The sequence below is a fragment of the Notolepis coatsorum genome (assembly GCF_963971535.1).
Source record: "Notolepis coatsorum genome assembly, chromosome: 13".
Taxonomy (NCBI): Eukaryota; Metazoa; Chordata; class Actinopteri; order Aulopiformes; family Paralepididae; genus Notolepis; species Notolepis coatsorum.
The window spans coordinates 29989504-30015919 of record NC_140177.1 but is presented as its reverse complement, the minus strand read 5'-3'; the positions used below and the strand labels follow the sequence as shown (position 1 = coordinate 30015919).

The following is a 26416-nucleotide window of genomic DNA, read 5'->3' as shown; positions in this document are numbered from 1 at the left end:
GTTGTGAATGAAAGTGAAAAAAATAATAAAAAGATGTTAGCAAATCTGTGGACTTTTCTTTTTTAAGATGTTATTTTTAGGGCATTTCTGCTTTATTAGATAGGACAGTGAGTGACAGAAAACAGGGGATGAAGAGAAGGGGGGTGACGTGCAACACAGGTCCTAATACCCAAACCCAGGACATTGAACCCAGATTCCAAACCAGGACATTGCGATTATATCGTATGTGTCCTATGAGCCACCAGGACCCACCTGTAGACTTCTCTTTAGGCCTGATAATTATGAAATCCTAACACAACATGAATCAGTGAAGCGGGGAAGCGGCAGGGGTAGTAATACATCTCACAGTTTTACATAACCACTTTTTGCTTTTAATGATTACAATCAAAAACATTTGTACAACATTTTCAACATTAGAAAATGGATGTAGATTTTTGTATTTTTTTTGGGCTGACGGTAACTGCTATGAAAACAAACGAGAGTGGAGGGCGCACGCAGTGGGGGGTATTATGTGGGAAATGAAGTAGAAAACCAGCTGTATTTGAGGGAAGAAACAGCCTATAGGGATGTATCAGAAAAAACGTGTTTTACGTTGTCATTTTCCAAGCGTACAGTATGTAACGATCCACCCTTGTCGCTCCAGAGGAGAGGGAGGGGGCCGAGTAGACGCTATGAGAACTATGTGTGACGAGTCACATTTAGAAACAAAACAAAAAACACTAAAGTCTTTGATCTTATATCGAGGAATCGTCATTACCGAACACGTTAAAGACGTTTTTTTTCCGGATACATCAGAATCAAGTTCTGTGTTCTGCGTCAGTGCACACACAGAGAGATGACGGAGGGGTGGATTGTGGGAAATATAATATGACATCACCACTCATTCTTTTCTTTGCTTGTCTTTTATCTTTTTTTCTTTCTTTTTTTTATATATCAAACATACAGAGAGAGGAAAAACAGGGATAACAAAAAAGGAAATACTGATAAATAAACAGTGGAATCAGAGCCATAAATAGACATGTTTGATATTTAGGACCCTGAGGTGGAGTCTGTGGAGGTGGAGAGCCGGCAGCCACCCTTCAAGTAACGGGATATCCCAGTGCAGTGTCCTGTGTGGTCGGTAGGCGGCGGCTTCACATCATGGAGCAGGACGTTTTTCCCGGTAGAACGCCGCCGTCGATCTTCTCTGCCTCCAGGATCATCCTCCGGAAGACCTCCACGGCCGTCTGGGGAACACGGGAACATTTTAGGCTACTCTCCTACATACGTACGGTACAACAACCGTATATACAACAACCACTGCGTATCGGTCGTCCGACCGTCTTAACCCTTTCACTACCACACTACAACCCTTTCACGGCGACAATACAGAAGGGTTAACCCTTTCACTGCCACACGACAAAGGGTTAACCCTTTCACAACCACACTACAGAAGGTTAAAGGAGTACTTTGACGTTTTGAATTTCCGTCGATTGCTTTTCTTGCACTTGACACATTTCACGCATAAATTATGTCCATCAGGAATGCGTGTTCGCTTTATTAGCATTCCTCATTGAAACCAAGGGGCAATGCTAGCATAACGCTTGCAGCTAACTGTGCCCCTTGGTTTCAATGAGGAACGCTAATGGGAAACTGAAGAACAAATTATGTGGAAACCTTTTCCTCCAGTGAGACAAGTGACATTCAAAATGTCAAAGTACTCCTTTAACACATTGACTGCCACGCTGTTTTCCCATCTTTGTACTTAGTGTGCCAGCGCTGTAAAGTATAGGGATTTTCACTGTGCGTTGCGGTGTTTACAGGGCTATATCTATATTATATATTATAGCTATGGAAACGATACTATGGCTCATTTGATATTAACAATCCATCGTTCAACATGTGAAAAATAATAAATTGTTTCATGTATACGTTTGCGTGTTATACCGTTTTTTTATGCTTTGATCGCCAGTAACGGCATTCATTTTGAATACTACATACGTTGATCGGCCGGATCGATATGAAATCATTGTAGGATCAAGGTGGAATTGAAGTCATATAGTCCTTACCTTTACTAGGATGTATCCCAAAAAGAATATTCCAATTGTCTGATCGCGATTTCCAGTATTGATGTCGATCGGGTCCCTGACACGAAGTGGCACAGGATATGCCTCAAGTGTGCTGAACGCATTTCGAAGTGCTCGCATTAATTGATTCACTTGGCTTGGTCTAAATTCTGCACCCGGACCATATACGATCTAACACAGAGTGTGAAATAAGGTTTCAAAGGGTGGGCGATACTGCCACCTAGCAGGATGCGGCTGGTATTGCGCTTTTGGGATTTCAGAATGATTTCCTATGGTAACACCGAGGTCTGTGAAGATATAATGAATAAAAAAATCGAATAAAAGAAAAAAATGACCAAAACCCGAGAAATCTCGGGTCTGGCACTCAACGCATGGCGAGTTAACCAGAGAAATCTCGGGTCTGGCAGTCAATGTGTTAATGGGGCAATAGTTATGGCATATGAAAAGCTGTGCTGGGCTGTGCCATTATCAGTAGAGTAAAGAGTGGAGCCTACACACTACAAACACATGACATCATGTCTGATTCTGTACAGTATATACAGTATATAGGAGTGAGAACACTCTGTATCATTTGACCTGACGAAGGTCCACAGAGGACCTACATTGTCTTAAAGGGGAACTACGCCCCAATTTAAGAATTACATACATGTTATTTCTATGGTCCGAGACAGACCTAAAACATGAGTGAGAACAAACAACTCTCTCCCTAATCCAAAACCTAGAGCACTAAAACTCAAACTGGTGATGTCATCAAGTATAAAGTCTGGAGCTGCTCCATAGGCAATGAATGGGGAACGATGCTATATGTGACACTGAGAGCACCCAGGGGAACGTTCTGTGTGTACAGATGCATTTTATGTTTCAGAACTGAGAACACTACTAGAGAATAAAGGTATTTGAGTAGGAAAAAACTCCAACACCAACATTATGTGGGTCCACAAAATAAGTCTCCCATTCATTGTCTATGGAGCAGCTCCAGACTTTATACTTGATGACATCACAAGTCTTTGAGTCTTTACTTCTCTGGCTTCTGGCTTTGGGAGAGAGTAGCTCACGTTCCCAAATATTTATTGAACTCATCATGGAAATAACAATATTTGAGTTCCCCTTGAAGTCACAACACAGAGGACATGTTGTTTTTGTAGGATTATTCAGACAGTATGAGCCACACGTGTAAAACAAGAATCTTTAGGTTGTGTATTATGACCTCCCCCAATTAGAGAAAAAGCTTGAATCAAATCGAAGCTGCTACTGATTAGCGCAGCATATTTTGTGCTCAGTGGCGCCCCCTGGCGGCCCGATGAGGGCATCCCTGTGGGCCCCCGGCGTTCCCCAGCATGCAGTTGGCTCCCCTTCAAATCATTTCATACAAGTTAACACACACATGGAACGTGTAGGAGTGACTATTCTGGATCATAGGTTGCATTCTCTCCTTCGTTGACCCCATACTCTGCTCTGGCTGTACTGAATCATATCTAACCACAGACATCGTCTCAGATGGGGTCATCATCTGCTATAGTTCCTGCTAGAAACCATTACTTGGGAAGCAGATGTACGCTGATTATCGTGTACAATAATTTTGCCCTCCGTACGATTTGTTTTTCCCTCTATACACCTATTTGTTCTCTTGGTTATGACTTGCAAATTATAATTTTCCTTAAGAAAATGATCATTTGAAGCCTCTGGGACAATAATTTAACATTTCCCATCTGGCAACACTGTAGAGAACTGCGGTAGTCCTGGGATCTCACCTGGTTCTCCTTAGCGGAGGACTCCATGAAGGCAGCGTTCCAGGATTCAGCTAATGCTTTCCCCTCCTCACAACTGATTACTCTGAGGAACAAAGACATGGGCCAATCAGTCATGACAACAACATGTACTTCTGAATATATTTTGAATACCTTTTGAGTACATTATATGTAATTGTGTACATTATATATATATTTTATTATGTAAAAGCTGATCTAGCCGAACTCATTGAGTGGTTGTGTACGTACGTCTCACCTGCCCAGCTGACCAGACCCTCACCTTTTAATTCACATTTTATCTGGTTCTTTACCTTCTATTTGATATATTACTCTGCCCTCAGATTAATCACTAATGATAGATACGACACTCATCACTGTGTCCTTTATGAGAAGGTTGGTTGGCCCTTGCTGATGGAGAGGCGCAACAAACACTGGTATTTGTTCATTTTTAAGGCCTTTACTGGTAAGCTACCTCCTTATACTACATCATCATTGCAATGGAATTTTGGAACCTATGGAACCCATTCTAGTGACTGGCTGGTCCTTAAGGTCCCCTGAGTTTGCTGTGAACAGGGTAAATCTGCATTTAGCTATGGTGCCCCTCTAGCTCATGGAATGAACTCCAACAGTCCTTAAAGCCTGACATTCTCCCCTCTGTTGCAGAGTTTAAAACCTTGATCCCCAACCTTTGTCAATCAAGTTGTACGTGTTTTAATTGATTTGCTATCCTTGCTTTTTGCCTCGTCTTGTTGCTGCTGCTTGTATGCCATGTGATTTTATATGCTGTGTGATTTTATATGCTGTGTGATTTTATATGCCGTGTTATTTTATATGCTGTGTGATTTTATATGCCGTGTGATTTTATATGCTGTGTGATTTTATATGCCGTGTGATTTTATATGCCGTGTGATTTTATATGCTGTGTTATTTTATATGCTGTGTGATTTTATATGCCATGCCATGTGATTTTATATGCTGTGTGATTTTATATGCCATGCCATGCCATGTGATTTTATATGGTGTGTGATTTTATATGGCGTGTAATTTTATATGGCGTGTGATTTTATTTGCTTATTTCTGTACGTTAACTCGACATGACTGTAAATGAGGGAAACCTCAGTCGCCTTTCGAGTTTAAATAAAGGTTTGAAATGAAATATTTCTATTCTCTATATTTTGCTGCCTGTCATTTCGCTTCTACGACCCTGTCTGCCCCCCCCCCCCCCCCCATGCTACTACGACACCCGAACTTCCCCCAAGGGGATTAATGAAGGAACAACTAATCCTATCTTTTCTCGTCTTATCTCATTGAGTTCTTTCTACTCCTATAGAATCCCGCGCTCCTCGACCGTTCCTCACAGCGCTGAGTGCGCCTCTGCTTCTGCTGCCGTCTAATGCAGAATGTCAGCTGTAATAGTAGTCTGTATTAGGACATACCGCTCCATATGTAGGTCGTTCTTATTCCCGACCAACATAATTGGTACTCTGCATTTGTGGGGGAAGCAGAAAACAAAACAAAAGCCATACTGTAGTTATGTATCATACTGTATCTTCAAATGCCATGCACGATTAGATTAGATTCAAATGTATATTGTCATCATACAGCACAAGTACAGTACGACGAAAATAAGTTTGGAATCCAACCAGAGTGCAAATGTAACAGTAAAGTGCAATAGTAATATACAATGTACAGGAGATTAAACTGGATATAAAATATATAAATGAGTACTACTGAGTGTAGTGCTAATCAGATGTATGTACAGAGTTGTAGTATTAATATGTACAGTGATACAGGTATAAAGTCACTATGGTAGTAAAGTCATACTGGCCAGCAGCGTAACTAGTAAGAGTAGGTAAGGGATGTGTACAGATATAGAAATAGTATCTACAGATATGTAAAAAGGATTATATGCAGGTATGTACAGACAGATGTCAGAATAAATATATATATACGGTATATATAGCATTATTGTACATGTATATTCAGACACACACACACACACACACACACACACACACACACACACACACACACACACACATATATATATATATATATATATATATATATATATATATATATATATATGCGGTAAATATAGAAATATGAATGTAAATATGCAATATATACAGCACTGTTGTACATGCTATCATACATAGTTATGGGTTATATGCAGGTGTATAAGTATAGGTACAGTATATAGAAGGATTATATGCAGGTATATTCAGACAAATATGGATATATACAGCAGTGTTGTACATGCTGTCATACAGAGTATATGGATGTAAATATGTGATACACACAGCAGTGTTGTCATCATACAGAGTATATGAGTGTAAATATGTGATATACATAGCAGTGTTGTCATCATACAGAGTATATGAGTGTAAATATGTGATATACATAGCAGTGTTGTCATCATACAGAGTATATGAGTGAATGGATGAACGAGAGGAAGAGACTCACTGTACTTTCCCCACCATGTCCAACAGTTTTTCATGGATAACTTGTACAACTTCAAAACTGGAAAAGACGAGAGAAAAATATCCTTTGGGTGTTTTGTGTATTATTCACATTCCAATCACCAGCTTAAAGCTGCTGTAAGTGTTTTCTTTTTGGTTAAAATAAGTGTTAAACTTGTTTCAAGCACACATTTGCTTATAACTAGTTTTTACTTCTTGTTTTTGTCAGACCATTTTTGCAGTGTGGAGTCCTCTCCTGATTGGATAAAGTGGGAACGGGATACCAGAAAATATATATTCTGTTTACCGTGGAGAGACCCATGTTACTGACCAAACACTATATCAATGATGGCTGTCGGAATGTAGAGCTATCATTTTAACATGTATACCACTTATCTTAACAAAGAAAATGCACCTTTAAGTCACTAGGGATGCACGATACCAATTTTCATTCCGTTTATTTATTTTGCATATATTTAAAAGACATGATTTGCAGCAGTCAAATGAGCGGTAGAACCGGAGAAGCGGTCTTAATCGAGCGGTAACCCCTCGCGTCGCACGTCACATACAACTAACTCAAATGGAAGAAGTCTCCGTCCGTCTGTTTGTACGTACGTACGTACGTCTGTCCTTAGATTTCTCGAGAACCGTTCCGTCCAAGCGATTTCACACTCAGTGGGTGTGTTGCTGAGGACCCAAGTAGGCCGCAGTGTTGACCGCGGGGGTTGATTGGATGAGCGCTTCTCGAGAAAGCAGCTACGAGCAGCAATACCAGGGGCCAAGCAATCGGCCCCTTCCCCAGACGAACACGTCACGGGCTCCCAAGTAAGTGCAGTGTCGACTGTGGGCTTGATTAGATGAGCAGTTCTCGAGAAAGCAGCTGCAAGCAGCAATACTGGGGGCAAAGCAATCGGGCACTGCGCTATAGTACAAAATCTAAAACAAGGATAACACACCTAAAACATCTATCCACACACACACTCACCATCATGCACACACACAGACACACACACACACACACACACACACACACACACACCCACACACCGATATTTAAAAGTGGAACGACTAGGAACCGGCAATGAAAAAGTGGTATCGTCGCTTCCCCCGTGTCGAGAGACATTTGTGAAATTTTTCAAAGTACCTTTTATTAGAAGTGACAGAGTAGACGAGAATGTAACCGTTGATATCTATGGAGTAAGTCTGTGGGAAGATAGAGTACTCATCCTGCGGAGGGGGAGACAAGTGAAGTGCTAATATTAGTCTCATGAAGATAGCAATAATATCATTCAGTTACATGTAGTGCATAATAGTACATGTAAGTCAAAGGACAAAAGGAGAGGAAACGTCATACCTGTCCAGCTGTATCAACCAACTGAAGATGGTACTCTTGTCCGTTTATCGTGATGGTTTTAGTAAATGCTGCAGGAAAGAGAACATTTACATTAGAATGTATTTCATCAGGAGGTAGAATGAATTACACAATAAAAAATGATTTGGGGGAGAAGTCCCCCCCCCCCCCCTCCTCTATCTTCTTCCACATTCTGCATTGGCTCTGGCCTGTCATATACCGTGTCACTGAGTTTGTTCGGCACCGTGATGTCAATATCTGCCCAGAGCATGTTCTATTATCTAGCTGCACACAGTGTCGAGCAGGAGTGCTTCGCCTGCAGCATCTCGCTGATATCGCTGACACCTCACTTCACGTTAGCCATCCAGAGACTATTTATAGATGTGATACAGCCCCTCCCCCGCCCCACCTGAGAGGTGTACAGTAAAAGGACCGGGGGGCGGGTGAGCCGTGTGCCCAACAATGAAAAGGACAGGACAGCCATCAACAAATTGCCGTGTGTGTGCGGCGTCTTTGGTATTTTAGGACGGGAGAACTGATGCTGCTATAGCATTATTGACCATATTCACACGGCAGCCATTTTGCTCTTGTAAATGTCAGTCTCAGGTTGGGATTCCTTTCCACCCTATAGGCACAAAGATCTGATGAACCGTATTCAAACTGGGCTAGACTGAGTTGTGCCAGAGAGGGCGAAATAAGCGTATGTCATCACACTGCTAGTATACTATAATAGTACTGTATATCTCTACACAATGACGATGCACAGTGGTTTGGTGTGTTTGGACCAGCAACCTATAGGGGGTTTGGATGTTCAGAAAATACCCACTTACTGTTTTCTATCGTTGGGTCGTAGGAGTCGACAAACTGGCCTTCCACAAACTGAATTGTCAAGGAGGACTTTCCTGCAAAATAGTACATACAATAATTACAATACACCCCTTCAAGACGAGTGGAGATGTGTAATAATAAATAATGTGGGACTTAATTCTTTGTCAAATCGGCCTACAACCTGAATGAACTGATGCTAGTTTGTAGACAGACAGCTATGGGTGTCACAGCCTTCTCACATACAGTAATAATAGCCTATACTGGGAGTTCGTGATTTTTCTGTGGCCTATTCAGCATCCAGGTGATGGTGGGATAATGATGTCCATCAACAGCCCAGTGCTTACTGCTAACTTGGCTGGGCCTCCAAGCGAGCCTTCCTCTGTGAGCCATCTTGATAACAAGCCTCACACGGCAGGTTCATTTCGCTTCTTTAGTCTATATATGAAATGGGGGAAATGAAATATATAACTGCCAAGTAATGGCGTCAAATGCTCTACAAACGGCCACACCGGGCCTATAATAGTAAAAGCGACATGGCCGCGTCTCACCTGGTGGCGCGCGCTCATTCGTCCGCTACTCCTTATAATTAAAGTTCATTATAGGGAGGCGCAAACCGCTATGCCCGACGACGGCTGCCTGGCCTGCCGAGATCTATCTTCATCACCCAACGTCACATTTGAAGCCCCCTATCTAGAGTCAATCTTGTGGTCGTCGTCGCTCGAACGTATAACTCACCTACGGATCTGTATCCGAGGATGGCGATTTTTCGTGATTTCGGCTGCGGCATATCTCGTGCTGGTTATTATCGCATCTAGTCCTCCGGTTTCTCCACAACCTGCTCCGACTGGAACGGCATCCGAATTTTAAGGAGCGCAGGAATTCGACACATATACCGCCGGCTATCGCGATAAGTTAACAAGGATCCCTATGCGTTTCTAAAGTTAGACAGAATTATATATGTCCCCGGTTAGATTTTTTTTTTTTTATTTCAGGACATTAAAAAAAGCATGGAGTATCTATAGATCTATAATAACTGCGTCACTCCCCTTTGCAATGTAATGAATTAGTCATGAATGCTCAACGCGGATAGGTTGTGCACAGAATAAAGGAGGGCATTTTTTCCTCCTGCTAAACAATGGTTGGATGAAACAGCTGTTTGTCAAACTACATCGCCCGGTCCTTGATGAATCATTGGCCGCATGTTATGCCATGTAGGGTGGTCGAGGGCAATGCCATTCATATCTTTAGGGTTAGAGAGATAATCTGGCCTGGCTACGCGCCAGTAAAAAAAACATCATAATAGCTCTACAATATATTTACAATTACATAAAATTACTATATTTTAGAACAAAGGTGCACATCACCACACGTACGTAGAAATAATTAAAATGGTATGTAATCTAACCATAACCCTAATCAATTAATATGGATTGGCAATTGTGTGTCTCCACTGAACCACAGTGGCACTGGCAAAGACCACGTTTCACACAATTATTTCAATCAGTCTATTAATTACTAAAAGCGAATGCATTACTATTACTAAATAGCAGCTATTTGTTGCTTTATAATCTGACATATATAGAGACTGTAAATACATTCTAGGAGACTATTATAATAATGTGCCACTGTCTTCTTCTCATTGACCAGTAGAGGTCCCCACAACATCACTAATCTTCTTGGCGGGTGCCGACTATAATAGAACCATAAAAGGTGCCAACATGTGGCTTGATAGAATGCACTTTGCGCATAAAGTGTAGGCCATTTCCTAGGAATTCACTATCACAAGGCTCATACATAACACTTTAACACCAACATGCTATGGAGAGGGAGAGAGAGAGAGAGAGAGAGAGAGAGAGAGAGAGAGAGAGAGAGAGAGAGAGAGAGAGAGAGAGCGTCTCAGTGGCAAGGGCCTGCCTAAATAACCATGGTGTAAATCAAACACCCTCCCATATTACACCCCCACGCACGCTGGATCATTTCAGAAGACGTGGTGTTTTCGGTATAGCTCTCTCATAATCCACGGGTCTCTTAATATAACTGCGGTCGTCTACAACCAAACCCCCAGGCATGCGACAATAGTGCAGTTACTCAGGCCACAATTAGTGGCTTAAGCCCCACAGCCAGACAGCGGAATCTCCAGCCAGGCACGTAGAAGGAAGGTGGCGAGCTGATGAGAGAGGGAGTGAAAGAGAAGGGGAGAAAACCTTCCTCGCTACTCAACAGGCTTGTATAAGGAAATATTATACAAATATACAAGGAATGACTATCCTTTCTCCTCAAAATGGCCCACAGGACCACGGGAGTGTGTGTGTGTGTGTGTGCTGGGTGATTATGTCAATGGAAAGTTGTGTTTCCCTGTCATGTTACAAGCAATTACCACTTAATCACAGAAATGTCCGGCGGTAGACCCGCACACCGAGCTCTCCAGCAGACCCCCCCCCCCCCCCCACACACCTACACCCACACCCACACACACACACACACACACACACACACACACACACGCTATTCTGCTTCCGCACACACTTCTCGGCACCATGAGACCAAGGAATCACGGATGTCAGCAAATTATGATTAGTTCTGCATGACACAGGGTGTCAAGGAAAAAAACACCGAGCCAGGAAATGGCCGGAGGGCGCCGGCAATCGCTGGACACGCAATCACGCGCGCTCTCACGCACGTGCGCACACAGCGCATGTTCAGAATCACACGTACGGTACAGTACACACACACAGAGCTCGCATGTTCTCTCTCTCTCTCTCTCTCTCTCTCTTACACACACACACACACACACACACACACACACACACACACAACCAAATGCACACGCTCACACACATGATTCTGATGACCGGCTAGTATGTCCAATAGGTATATAGCCATGGCATGGCCAGATATTGCAATCTGCTGACATAAGCCGACAATATACCAGTAATATCCCCTGCAAGAACAACAGGTGTCTCTCAAGATTGTTTCACTCAATAAAAGGCTTATACAGGAAATAATAGGTTAAGCCCAACTGACAGGTTGGCCTTTTTCTGCTTCATCCATTATGATTGAGAAGAAAACAAGGTTGTTTACCCCCCCACCACTAAGATAATTGTGGGGCTGTGTGTTCCGTGAGTCACATTAAATGATACCTTTTCAGTCTTTAATCAACCCCCCTGTTAGGAGCCATGTTGCATTATTGTGTCCAGTTTAGGCCTCTCGCAAGCTTTATAATTCCTGTTTAGCTGTGTGGGCTCGTGGACATGCAGCTGGAGCTCGCGTTGCTGAACCCTGGGCCGTTGGCACCGGTGCCAATCTCTTTCAACTCACTGTGAAAGCACCCCTGGCTCTGTTAGTATGCCAGTCGGTGTGCCAGTGGAGCGCGGCGGCCACATCCTCCAGCTGGGCCCGCGCCACCGACGGACACCTGGAGCCACTCACAGACCCCCATGAAACGGAATGCATTATTTAACACGGAGGAACGCATTTCACCCCGTGGGCTCTCAGCTCGCGTCGTCGCGCAGCGCCCCGGAGGAGGATGCTCGCCACACCTTGCCGTCGTCGTACCTTTATTTTTTTTTTCTCTCCGAGGTTTTCTCGCAGATCTATGGGAGGAAAATGCATCTATTCCATCTGATCGCGTGGAGCGCCCCTCACTTCAGACCCGTGCCCCCAGGCTGCTGGCGGCCGTCCAGATTCACACAGAGCTGAAAAGACCAGCATTCGCTTTCCAACTCTCACAACGTGTCATTGTATGAATCTGATGATTACCATATCATCACCGCGTGAAGCGTCTAAGGATCGCTGGCAAAGATAAGCTGGCACGCCTCCTAATTTTCGGAACAGAAACTTGTTAGATGTTTTTTTTAATTGGAAAAAAATAAAAATGGAGCCAATACGTTGTGAAAACTAGAAAGGTGCACTCTGTAGAGTGCAAGTCTCCGCCAGGCGGACACACAGACAGACAAACACACGGGCAAACAAAGACACTGGCTGCTTTCGTTACGGTTATTAGCGTTAGTATGCTAACCGACACACTGACCGCTCTCCAATTATAGTTATTTAGGCTATTAGGATATAATGATATGTTAGGAAGCATATAGGAAGGATGATAGGAAGCATAGGACGGATAATAGGAAGCATAGGAGGGGTGATAGTGGAGGTAAACCGTACCCTATCCCCCCCCCTCACAGTGAGCTGTGGTGTTCCACAAGGAAGCATACTAGGACCGCTACTGTTCCTAATTTATGCAAATTACCTGTTCCTGTTTGCGGACGACTCAGCCCTGCTGGTCTCTGACAAGAACAAGTTACAGGTTGAAAAAACCCTCAGCTCGGAACTAGGCAAAATCTGCATATGGCTCGCTGATAACAAACTATCATTACACCTGGGCAAAACAGAGTCCATTCTCTTTGGTTCAAATAACAAACTCAGCAAGACTGACGGCTTCTCAGTTACAGTGGGTGACAATATTGTCACAAGGAAAGATGAAATTACCTACCTGGGTTCCATCCTAGAGGCTAATCTCTCCTGTGACAAAATGGCATCCAATGTAATAAAAAAAGTCAACCAACGAACTCGATTCTTGTACCGGATCTCCTCTCTGGTAAACAAGAATTAGAATACCTTGAAGACTCTAACAGGAGCACTCATTCAAGGGTACTACGACTATGCTTGCACCTCATGGTACCAAAGCACCTCAAAGGCGCTAAAAACAAAATTACAAACATCTCAAAACAAACTGGTCAAACTACTGCTTGACCTTACTCCTAGAACCCACCTCACCCCTGCCCACTTTGACAACCTAGGATGGCTTATAGTAGACGACAGAGTACAGCAACTTGCAATGGGCCTGGTCTACAAGATACACTACACGACCAAGGTACCCATGTACATGTCAAAATACTTCCCAAAGGTCAGTGAATACCACGATCACAACACCAGAGGGAGCTCCACAAATCATGTTAAACCCAGATTCGGCTCAAACAAGGGACTAAACACGTTTCGCAATTATGCCACATCAATGTGGAACGCCCTACCTAAAGCTGTAAAGGAATGTGAATCACTACCCACTTTCAAAACCACTCTCAAAGAACACCTACGGGAGACTGCAATTCGAAACTGGCCCCTGTAAATGTCCTAACCCAACCCCCTCCAATGTACAGTAATTTACCTAGTATGGTTGTCAATATTCCAATGTACAGTTTTGCTTGTACAGTTGTACAGTGTTTCCCCCCCCCCAACCCCTCATACCCACCCAACCCCACCCAACCTCCTCCAATGTACAGTTTTTACGTCAAATGTATATACTCCCTTTTCTGGACTCTTTTTGTATCACAAACAGTACTGTATTTGCAAATCTGGTATGTCATAAATGTATAGATGTAGCAGTACTGTCTATCTGTATGTCATGTATCTCATATATGTCCTGATTAATTGAAAATGGGGGACCCTGATGTAAACAAGACGAAAGTCTTTCTCTGGTCTGCATCCCCTTAACAATTGTGTGTATTGAGCTGTACTGTATTGTACCCATTCTGCAATCTGTTAATAAAGTTTTCAATCAATCAATCAATCAATAGGAAGCATAAGAAGGATATTAGAAAGTATGCTAGGAAGTATAGGAAGGATGTTAATTAACAAGTATAGGAAGGGTATTAGGAAGTATAGACGGATGTTAGTTTCTTTTATTTGTCACATAAGGTACATGTACATTACAGTGAAATGCTTGGTTCTGTATGAGCCCCCTGAGATTGTGCTCCATACAGTAAAAAAGTTAAAGAATAAGGACCAAACACTACAAAATATACAATATACAAAACTGAAATGTACAAAATGCAAATAGATAAAATAAAATATGAATTGAAGATAAAATAGGAAGTATATAGAATGAATGAATGAATGCATGAATGAATGAATGAATGAATGAATGAATGAATGAATGAATGAATGAAAAGTAAATTTTTGAACATGTTATTCTCCATATTTCTCCAAACAACTCACGGTATCTTGTTCCGTCAAACCAAACAATCATAACAACAAATTAAAAAAAATAAAAAAATAAAAAAAAGGAATTATAAACAAAAGGTCAAGAGCAATGTGTTTGGTTAGCAGAAAGATGTTAGGAAGTAGAAGGGTAGGGGTAGTTGGTATACAATCAGCAGTCACACAACGCATCATTGTACTAGCACATTTGTCAGTTAAGTGTACAATTATGTTGAATTGGAAGACACCTGGATGAGGGATTTCATGGACCTATTGACAATGGAACGAGCAGCTTCAACACTCGCTGAATATGACCATGGAGAGGACGGTCCCTGGATCTTTATAAGAACATATTTGGAGAATAGCTATATGACTGAATGTAGAAGTGTTTGATCTGCACCCCCCCCCCATTTGTTTGTGTGTTTTGTTTTGTCTGTATTGTACTGTATTTATGTTGAGCTGTTTTGTGTTTCAAACTATTAATAATAAAAAAGATATGTAAAAAAAGGTATATGTATAGAAGGATGTTAGGAAGCATACGAATGTTCATAGGAAGCATATGAAGGGTCATAGGATGTTAGGAAGCATAAAGGTTGATAGGAAGCATACACAGTAAATTTCGCAGAGTAAATTTGACTCAAATTGAGTACATTCAGTTTGAGTAAAATTTACTCTGCGAAATCTACTGTGTAGGAAGGGTGATAGGAACAGGTTCCAAGCATGAGGGAGTGGGACTTATTTCAATGGACAATGATGGGAATGAATTCATGCATAAATGTTTTTAATGCATACTGTACATATAGCAACAACAATAGGTTCACTATGGCATTTCCATGTTGTAAACAGGGGCCAGAGAGCAGATTCCCGGAGGCTCTGAGCAGAGAACCCGTGTAGTATCACCCTTTTGTGTTCAAGATGTAACTTTTCTTGAATATGTGTTTCAATGGACAATGATGGAAATTCATTAAAATTAAATACTTGTCGTTGACCAATGTGAAAAATATTCCAGCATGTACTTCCCAGCTTGTGGCCAATTTCGTCCACTGCAGCCTTGTAATTGGCAAGATTAGCTACGGACGGACGGACGGACGGACAGACAGACAGACAGACAGACAGACAGACAGACAGATAGATAGACAGACAGACAGACAGACAGACAGACAGACAGACAGACAGGCAGACAGGCAGGCAGACAGACAGACAGACAGACAGACAGACAGACAGACAGACAGACAGACAGACAGACAGGCAGGCAGGCAGGCAGGCAGACAGACAAGCAGACACACGCCACCAAATGCATAATCTCCTCGCAGGCCGCCGCCCCGGTAGAGATAACACTCAGTGATGCAGCTCACACTGTAGAGAAAATGGAAACACTGGAACGTGCATTTTCTCCTCAAATTAAGTGCGCAGATCTCATCCCCCACCGTTCCCCCGTATCACTGCAACTTTAATATGATTAGTCTGATTCAACGTGGAACGTGTGAACACCGCGCTCGGGCTCGTCGTGTGCAGCAGCCGAGCGCCGCTGGCGTCGCGCAGGTGAGTCCCAGATAGGCTGCCCATAAGCACTTCATCACGCAGCTTGTTGTTGTCACAGCCACAATTGGTTTGTAATCTCATCTGCTGCCTCAGCAAAGCCGCCACTGATTTGGTCACTTTCTGAGCCCCGTTTCCCTTTGTTCACAGCGTTTCCCACTTGATTCCAGCCGTCATTACAAATGGTGTCTTTATGCGGTGGAGTTAACCCGGATAGTGCTCTCCCCTGGGTACCTTTATCATCTATTCATCATGTTGTCCCAGTTTATCTCAAGACAGATCTCGCTGCTGCAGTACGGGTCTAACTACAGACACCTAGAACCCCTGACACACCTCTCTGGCGTAGGGGGAAGGAGATTACCGGATATTCTGCGGCGGTGGCGTTTTTGGGTTGTCGTTGTTGCCGTTTCCAGTTAAAATGTCTACATCAAAAGCGAGGGAGTTTTGTTTGGGAGAAATAATTCAAAGAAAGTGCAGACGCACGTTCTGAACTGTTACCGTAGCACCAATTTGTACTCAAAGTAGGCTGCATTATGCGGAGAGTCTTGTGTCGCTGCCACCGCAACTATTTGCACAAGCAGCCCGGGGCCAAACCACTGTGGCCAAACGGGTAGATAAAGGAAACATCTGAAACACCGAAATGAAAATGTTCCTGGCCTCACGCTCCTGCCTCGGAGCAGAGTCGTTGGACACTCCCTCACATTTCCTTCCGCGGCTCATTTGCACCGCAGAGTAGATCATTGTGTCACCTGGAGGTTTGAACAAAGCAGAATTGCAGCCAATTTCCAGATGGCTTCTCCGAGGTGTGACATTTCCTCCAATTTCTGACACGCAGGGAAAAAGAAAAGCAAACCGACCCAGTTCCAGCGGGTTCCATTAGGCAGGGAGGGGTGCGCGGACAGGCTTCGGAAAATGGAAGGTGGAAAGTGTCCAGCGGTGTGAATATTCACATCTGCACTCTACTGAATAATAAACGATTACCTGCTCAAATGGCATCGCCATCCGCCCTCCATTCACACGCTCTGTTTTCGCGGTGCTAATTCTGGCTGGCATATTCAATACGGATTCCTTAAATGCACATTTCTTGTCTCTCCAGACCCCCATCATCATGTCATGAAAAAGGGAAGAAGGCCCAGCGGGGGGCCGGAGCGCTGTGGCCTCAGGGGGAGAGCCGTCTTGGCCGCGCAGGACTCGGAGAGAGCCTCGAAACGTTTGGCAGGTTCTCCTTACATTTCAGCAGGACAGTGACACCGCGGGCAGATTCCACGGTATCGAGCCCCCCCCCCCCCCCTCCCCCACCTTCCCCTATATCATCTGCCATTGCCTGAAGCCTCAGCCATAATGAACAAGTAATAAGGGTCTGTCTTGAACTTGAGCGTCTAAAAGGTAGCATGGAGAGCCATAGCGGCGTACACATCTCACCAGATGAGCTTTTTCAAATGAGATCATTTCGGTCACCCCGAGGACTGCAGGGTGTTACCGTTCGGAGAGTGAATAACTCATCCTCATTTGCGGCTAATGGGACTCTCCATTAAGGTGTTGTGTGAATGCGAGAGGAATAGCAAACCCTGTTTCTCTGTGATTTACACCTCAAGCTGTTCCAGCACATCTGCTCCTCCTCCGGTAAAGGTAGATTCTTGTTTGCGGAAAGAAAAAAAAACCAACACATTTAACTACATGTACAGGTAGAGCAGAAAAGTGCGAGGGAGTTAACAAAGACTTATGACTCAACGGATTATGACGCATTGTTATCCAACATGTGTTATGATCAGGGCTGGATATCACTTTTGTGGTAATTGCTTGTCGCGTGTTGAAAAATGCTGTGGTATTGAAATGTGTCATTTGATACCTAAGTTCATCTCTTTACAGTGTCAGTGAGCGAAGAAGCAAACATGGTGCATTTATATGACAGCTTTTATCCAAAGCGCTTTACAATTTGTTCCTCACATTTTACCCGTTCACTCACACATTCACACACCGAAGGCAGAGGCAACCATGCAAGGTGCCAACATGCTCATTGGGAGCAGTTAGGGGTTAAGTGTCTTGTTCAAGGACACTTTGACACACTGCCCGGGAGGAGCGGGAATTGAACCGGGAACCTCTGGATTACCAGACGACTGCTCTACCTCCCGAGCCACTGTCAAAGGTTTTTCAAATCTTTATTTCAACTCTTAAGACCCTGAGCTTACCCTCATTTACAGCGACGACAAGCTTACAAAACAAGACACAGTTTATCAGCAATTTCATACATATAGGCACAATAAATAAGAATAAATAATAAAAGATCAGCTAAGACAGTTTAAAGTTGACACACAGTGGTTGGAGATCATACTTTTAAATGCAGCAAAAGAAGGAAGAACCTTCAGCTTCAGAGTCAGTCGGAGGGCATTCCAGGTGTTGGAAGCATCAAAGAAAAAAGCAGTTTTTCCTAGTTCAGAGCAAACTCAAGGAACCCTAAGAACCAACCAGTCATTTGAACGTGTAGAATAGGTTCCAAGATTCCATTCCAACAGTGTTGTGATGTAAGAGAGAAGTTTACCAATAAGGGCTTTAAATAAACAAATAGCTACGCCTTTCAACCAGCGAAGGTCGTCCTACCTTTTCATAAAGGACACAGTGGTGGCTATCATACCTGTCACCAGTAATAAATCTGAGGGTGGAATGATAGACAGAGTTCCAGAGGTTTAGGAGTCGAAGCCGCAGCATGCCTATAAATCACATCACCATAGTCCAAAATGGTTTAACCACAATACAAAACCAACAACGGCGTCCGATTGGCTCACACAGCACACGCAACGTACATAACTCAGCAAAGAGAAATCCTTTTGGTATTGGTATCGAATCCCAGGTATCGGTATTGTGTGTGTTCTTTTTTTGGCCACGCAGAGTTTGTTTGGGTAACGTGACGTCACTTGCATGTGACCAATGACACGACACTGGATTGTGGGGCTAACATCGTTTCAGTATGTACAAAAATAGTATGTACAAAATGTAATTATCATATAAATTTGTTTTATTTACACAGAACACATCGACAATATCGGTTATCGGCCATAACAGAAATGTTGATATCGGTTATCGGCCAAAATGTTCACATCGGCCCATCCCTAATTTCCTCCACCCGTCCATCCGTCCGTCTGTCCAGCCGTCCGTCTCAGCGTCTCAAGGTGCTGCAACACTAAAGTTAGATAATAACGTTAGAAGGCCAAGGATTCTCTCCATATTTGGCAGCATGTGTTCCAGGCCTCATGCTGCTTCTCCAGGGCTGTGTTTACACACAGGGGGAATGCTCTGACGACTACAGCGGAGGTGTCATTTTTCATGTAAATAGAGTATGGCAGGGTATAGCAGACCTGCTGTTTGTGAAATTAGGCATGGCACGCGCTCGTGCAAACACACACACACACACACACACACACACACACACACACACACACACACACACACACACACACACACACACACACACACACACACACACACACACACACACACAACACACACATACCGCATCCACACTGCAGTTACACGGCATGAAAATCAAGGCCCAGATTTTTAACACTCTAGTCTAAACTGGTTCTAGAAGACGTACACAAAGGATATTCAGTCAATGTCGGTCCAAGGCTGCAACAAGATATGAAGCTATTAAAAAGGTACTAAAATACATCCACGTGAGACACGCCATGTACAAGCTGCTATCTGAACTAGCGATGCTCTTCAACAACCTGATCTCCGTTATTGTAACGTTTGGGGTTCGCTCTGCTCAGTGAGCGAGCCTCTAGCGTTACCTGGTGGGTAATTGCCATGTCTACCTGTCTTAATTACACTCATTGGTACCTGGTGTGGCTCGTTAATGTCCCTTCATATTCTCCCGTGTCACACAAACCATGTCAGTCGATCACCAAACTGTCCGTGAGTAGTACCTACCTGTGTAAGCCTTATCACTCCTTGCCACGGAGGATAAGTACGTTCGCTATGTATTTCTAGTTGTCGGGTCATTTTGATTACCGGCTTCAACCATTATGCTTCTTGTTCTGACCTGCTGATTCTACAGTGATTTTATTTTGTGTTCCATTTGATCCAACACAGCACCGGAACGTTAGCGACTAGCATGCTATGTATCTTGGCTTTGCTAACTACAGTCAAATTAGTCTATAGTGGTTAGCTCTAGTAACGTTACAATGACAAAGAGGGTTTATGACCGTAGTACGAATGCGTTACTTACAAGTATCCCGACGGGTGCTCAGACCACAAAGCATTCTGGGTATGTCCCCCACAGCAGGGCATCTCTAGTCTCTCCTGTTGAGGTGTTTGGTTGTCCAGTTATGCTGGGTCTGACTACTTCCTCTTAACACTTTGATTGCCCAACCCGAGTTTTCTCGGGTTTACCCCCCGCGGGTTGAATGCCCACTCACGAGAATTCTCGTATTTTCTCTTTTTTTTTATTAGCGATCTGAAATCATATTTCATCAACCGAGTCTACCGTTGGAAATTCAGCCACTCCAGGCGCTCAGATGTGAAAAAAAAGCACCCCCTATCGTCTCCCAGATGGTAATTCACCCTTTTGGATTGAACTCAATGAAAATGAATGAGAAAAAAATCCCTGACTCCACATTTTACTTCTCACTCACGCAGCCGGGGTCGATCAGCTCCACTAGTGAGCCTCAGAGCAGCGGGGATTATGTGTTTTTACAGTATACACGGTGAATCAATAAAAGGATAGATTTTTTCGAATGGCGATCAGGAATTGGAATAATCCATTTGGATACCATCTGATCTCAGGTAAGGAATCTATGTTACCAGTCTTAGGATAATCAGACTCGTTTTCACAGAGATATAAGCTTTTATGTGATTATGTGATATGGCTGATTGACTGTGCGAGCGGTCAGGAAATAGGAGAATCGATTTCCAGCTCCCGGCCAGAGCGTGCATGCGTACACATATACTATCGATAATCTAGCGTTTATTTGAAAACGATTCATAAATAGGCAGAACAATGACAACGTTCTAGGATATTCCAGTAAAGGGCGATTATCATGGAATGTCTACATTTTTCCATGAAAACGAGTGCTTTTCAAAATGCTAGAAAACGGAAATGAAGCAATAAAAAAACAATCTGCTACGACAATGTTGACTGGAAAATGAGTCTTTGATAAGCGACGGGCAGATTAGACACATAGCCATAATTTAAAACATAGATTAGGCGATGTTAACATTGAAGTGGTGCTGGGCATTCAAGGAGGTAAAAGGGAATTAAGCTTGGGCAGTGAAAGTGTTAAACACTTGAAACGTCTTCTATACAAAATATTAGTATTTTCTTCAAAGTAAGTAGCTACTGCAGGGTTCATATAGATATAGTGGAGTAAAAAGTTTAATATTTCTTTTGAAATGTTGTGGAGTAAAAATAGAGCAAAAACACCTGTCAGCCGTAAACGCTGGTCCAGGAGCAGAACCTCTAAATCCACAGGGTTCAACATCAAGGTTAACGGTTTTCCAAGCACTTTCATTACCAGATTCAGGATCCCCTCCGTCCTCGCCAGGCTTAAGCTGTCTAGGAAAATGGCTCAAATCCAAGGTCCTTTTCACACACCTCTCATCAACACGCTCACACTTCATAAATATACACATTAAGCATATCAACTGTTTGCAATCACTCTTTTAACATCTATATTGAGTTTCTTAGTCGGATTTGGCCAACGTCAACGTCAACCGTGTGTGGACTCAGCCATGTACCATTGCATGGAATAAGCACCTAATTTAATGGTTGAGCCTACGCAGCCCTTGTTCCAAACCATGAAACAAATTGTAGTGTGGTTTGCCAAATAGAAGGAAATAGCAATCTGATTTCAAAGACACATTAGTAATTGAAACATGATGCCCTCATTTATCAACAATTCTTAGAAAGTGTTCTATCTTTGTTCTTAAGCACATAATTTAAAATGTGTGTACGCACAAAAAAAACGGGATTTATCACACGTGCGTACACAGGTCGTACGCACACCTGTCTTGATAAATATCGCTTTGATCCTACGCTGCAGCTCGTGCACGATTTTAAGTATTTGCATATAGCACCGCCCGTAATTAACCATATACGGTAATGGAACACCCCCATGAAATGTGTAAAAGTGGACTAAGCCGAGGGAAGCGTGTTATGGAGAAATACGTGACAGGCTGACAGACATGTACATGTACGGTGATGTCGGATATGATATCTATTAACTTAAAGACCATATTAACTAATAAAGACCGTGCTAGAATATGACTGCCTTTTCCGTTTTGTTCGATTAATACCCAGGGATTAAAGTTCTCCTCAATTTTATTCCAAATCGCGACAGATTTTCCGTAAATCTTCTACCTGCTGCATATGATTTCTAGAGGCATACAATCTATTTTGATGTCAATATTGGGTAGCCTATATAAACAATAATATGAGAGCATATACAAGAACAATGAATCTCACTGCCATGTATGATGTTGTGTAGCCTGCCTATGTGATCAATACAAACATGAACTTGAATTCCATCATGTCTGTGTGCGGGAGCTCACAAGGCTGTTGTCACAATGTAAATAAGAACGTGCACTGAAAAGTTACAGTGTGTAGTTGGTTGATTATTTGTATGACAGTCAGTAAACCCTTGCAAAAAGTATCCATTTTATTTAATGAATTGAAAACATGCAGCATGCCTTTCCTCCCGGCAGCAACGACATGAATCAGGCAAATGCGCATCACTGAGTGGAATCCCTTTCTATTCACATAACTGCATTTGTGATGGAGCTTTGACAGCTACATGGGTGGTACAGTAATAACAGTCTATTGCTCGATCCATCTACAATATCACGATGGACCGTGCCATGTAGCCTATGTATAGCCTGCCTATGTGATCAATAAAAACACGAACTTGAATCCCATCATCATATTTACATAGTCTGTCCACTATGTTTATTACTTTGTTATTCCCCCCCCCTATCTATGTAAAGTGACCTTGCATGGGTCTCTTGAAAGGCGCTATATAAAATGAAGCTATTATTATTATTGTTATTATTATTATCACGTCTGTGTGCGGAGCGCACAAAAAAAAATACTGTCTTTTACTGTTAGTCTCAGTGAAGTTTCAACGGAGCGAGGTAATCTATTCTAACCAACAAATTGAAGTAGAAAGCATTTCGTTGTGGCCAATCTTATTTGGAAACATGACACAAAATAATAGTATGTCGCTTTTTATTTGAAACAATATTTAATCGCGTTTGGTGTTCTGCGTCTGCCCCCCCCGTGCCAAACAAGCAAGCCAACCTCTTGTTCGCGCGTGAGCCTGTTATAATTACACTACTGTCGCTATTTTACAATGAACTATAATGAATTACGGGGCATACAGAAGTTGAACACGCCAGTGTTGGAAGTAATGCACGGAAGCTTATTTCCGCGTTGCAGACTGCAATAATAATATTCTACCACCGGGCGCCAGCTACGCATGCTCCGAGCTGTGCGTATATATACGCACAAAGTCAAGCACAAGTTCAATTTGATAAGTCCCACACTTTGCTTAGAAATGATCGTACGCAGGGGTTACGCACATATCTGTGCGTACGCAACGTTGATAAATGAGGGCCCTAGAGTCTTGCATACCTCTAGGCAAAAGTGTGCTTCTTGGTGTTGCTCTTTACATTTGTATTGTTTTGGTCTGATGCATGGAATGGAGTTGAGTGGGGATAGGGGCGGGGTTGCTACTGCTGGCCACACCTCAGTCTCTGCCAAGAGAGGTCTGGGGAAATTCACATATACATCAAGTCAAGAGTCAAGTCAAGAGTTTTATTTGTCAAGGCATACAAGTATACAATGAAATGCGGGGGGTCTTGCCCACAACGGTTCCAGAACCGGAAGTTAGGAACCGGTTCCTATTAGAACCGGTTTTCGGTGCCCAACCCTAATGGTAGGACATGCTAGGTCCTGTGGTAGTGCAATACACTGTTAGCTACGGATGAGGCACTGGGTCTTTATCTTTCCTTTTGTAAAGTGACCATAAGTGTGAGCGTGTGCAGCATGAGTGTGTGTGTGCTCATGTTAAAGTGGCTGCTAGTGTGTGAGCGTGTACAGTGTGTGTGTTGTGTGTGTGCTCATGTGTGCTTGTGTGTGGAGAGTTCAGTGTTCAAGGCTCTGATGGCCTGGGGGAAGAAGCTGAGCCGAAGTCTCTCTGTCCTAGTTGCTGGTGTTCGCAGGCGTTTGCCTGACCGCAGCAGCTTGAACAGGCTGTTGTTGGGGTGGTGAGGGTCTTTCATTATTCTGCACGCTCTGGATTTGCACCTCTTGTTGTATAGGACCTGCAGGGCTGGTAGTGCAATACCCCCACTCTCTGTAGGGCCTTCTTTTCCTGTGCCGTGCTGTTCAGTGGCGTCGTTAGCCCTGGGCTTCCGGGGCTTTAGCCCCGGATGTTTTTCTCCTAGCCCCGGAGCTTTAAAAAACCTTTTTTTACTTTTATTTTTTTAAGATGTCAGCATCCCCATTGTCTGTTTGGTATTTTTTGTTGGTTTTTAGTACTTTTAAACATCCATTTTTAGTAAGTAGTTTTAATTTGATCCTATAATTTTTTCATTCACCGATTTGTGGACTTTTTTTTTAGTGTCCTGAAATGCGCCTTATAAATCAAATGTATTATTATTATTATTATTATTATTATTATTATTATTATTATTATTATTATTATTATTATTATTATTATTATTATTATTATTATTATTATTATTATTATTATTATATTATCATCATCCAGGAGGGAAAAGACACTTTAGATAGTAGGGACTGCATCTCTGCCTGTCCTGACCAGGAAACACTTTGCAACTGTGATCTCCTCTGGCAATAGTTGGATATTGTAATGTGTGGCGAGGGGTTGCAGCAATTCCACTGAGAGAAACTGGTCTGATGCTGGATAACATGCCTGTATGCCTCTCATAAGTTGTTATCCAACTCATGAGAACCTGCTCTCAAGCTCTTGCAGCATTCTGTCGACGACTGGATAGAACAGTCTCTGTCTCAGCTGATCTCCTGAGCTGAGGTCTGAGCTTGTGCCACAAGATGACTCAACTACATACTTGTCCATCCTTTTCTGCTTCCTCCTTTGGCTGGTAGTATGTTCCTCAATCCAAAGGCCATTACATATGGCCTTTGTCCTGTCATACATGTCCACTGCCATCTCTGAGATGCGATGTATGTATGTATGTACAGTATATGTATATATATATGTGTGTGTGTATATTTGTACTCCTGTTGGGGCCTCTTGGACCAGATCAATGTTTTATCTGGCTAAATAAAGGTTAAATAAATAAATAAGAAACTGATGATTAGGTCCTGTTAACTTTGAATTTTCTATGGGGACTGCCCAGATCCCTCTCATGGACATGGACCACACTTTGAGAACCTCTAATGATTCTAGTTCTTCAGTATTCATCTCTAATTACTCTAAAATTGCGTATTTCTGTGTTAAAAAAAAAGAAAAACCCCGGGCTGAAGCCCCCAATGTTTTCTAACCCTAAAAACGCCCCTGGTGCTGTTTCCATACCAGGCAGTGATGTTTCCAGTCAAGATGCTCTCTACAGCTCCGGAGTAGAAGGACTGGAGTATCTTCCCAGATACTCTGAACTTCCTTAACTGTCTCAGGTGGTAGAGGCGCTGCTTCGCCTTTTTTACGACTGAGTCTATGTGTGTTGTCCATGTCAGATCCTCTGAGATGTGGACCCCCAGGTACTTGAAGCTGCTCACCCTGTCCACGGTAGCCCCGTTTATCCTCAGTGGTGTGTGTGTCCCCTGCTGTCTCCTCCTAAAATCCACGATCAGCTCCTTGGTTTGACCAATGTTCAGGAGCAGGCTGTTGTCCTGGCACCAGCGTTCCAGTACCTCAACCTCCTCCCGGTAGGCCTTCTCGTCGTTGTCCGAGATCAGCCCCACCACCACTGTGTCGTCCACAAACTTCACTATGGAGTTGGAGACTCAGCCAAGAGAAGTTCACAGTATAATAAGTGACTATATAGTTATAATATTGTATATAAATTATGTAACTATAATATCATATATATATATATAGCTATATAGTAACTTATTATACTGTGAACTTCTCTTGGCTGAGTCTGAGGTGTGGCCAGCAGTAGCAACCCCTCTCCTACCCCCACTCCTCTCCTCTCCAGTCCACACGCCAGACCTCTTTTGCCTAGAGGTTGCTGCTGGCATTACAGATTCTACTTTTAATACCAGGATCCGACTACACGAATTCAGCCCGATTTTGACACAATTTTGTAACTTTTCCAGCATTGTGCCCGATTATGAACGTCGGGATCGATGAATCTGCGTCTTCACCCCTTGTACTGTGACATAATCAAAGAACAGCGATGTGGCAAATGACCAAATTTGGCCTTTTCTCTTCTAGTGTGACGATTCCTGTGACGTGTTCTTTGACTTTTGGA

General features: G+C 43.0%; 1 protein-coding gene across 1 annotated transcript; it reads right to left on the bottom strand.

Annotated features, from left to right (window-relative positions):
• Window positions 1-373: 373 nt before the first annotated feature.
• LOC311239041 (GTP-binding protein Rheb) lies at window positions 374-9432 on the bottom strand. Its single transcript, XM_084327266.1, has 8 exons — window positions 9191-9432; window positions 8458-8529; window positions 7631-7698; window positions 7421-7503; window positions 6281-6337; window positions 5251-5298; window positions 3818-3899; window positions 374-1226 (listed from the first exon to the last, which is right to left on the bottom strand). The coding sequence occupies exons 1-8, from the start codon at window positions 9240-9242 to the stop codon at window positions 1134-1136; spliced, it is 555 nt and encodes a 184-aa protein (XP_084183392.1). The 5' UTR covers window positions 9243-9432; the 3' UTR covers window positions 374-1133.
• Window positions 9433-26416: the final 16984 nt, after the last annotated feature.

Coding starts and splice junctions, on each gene's coding strand:
- LOC311239041 (XM_084327266.1), bottom strand. CDS start 9,242: ATGCCGCAGCCGAAATCACGAAAAATCGCCATCCTCGGATACAGATCC. Junction 8,530..9,190: donor CCTCGGATACAGATCCGTAG/GTGAGTTATACG, acceptor ACTATTTTGCAG/GAAAGTCCTCCTTGACAATT. Junction 7,504..7,630: donor TGGTTGATACAGCTGGACAG/GTATGACGTTTC, acceptor CCCCCTCCGCAG/GATGAGTACTCTATCTTCCC.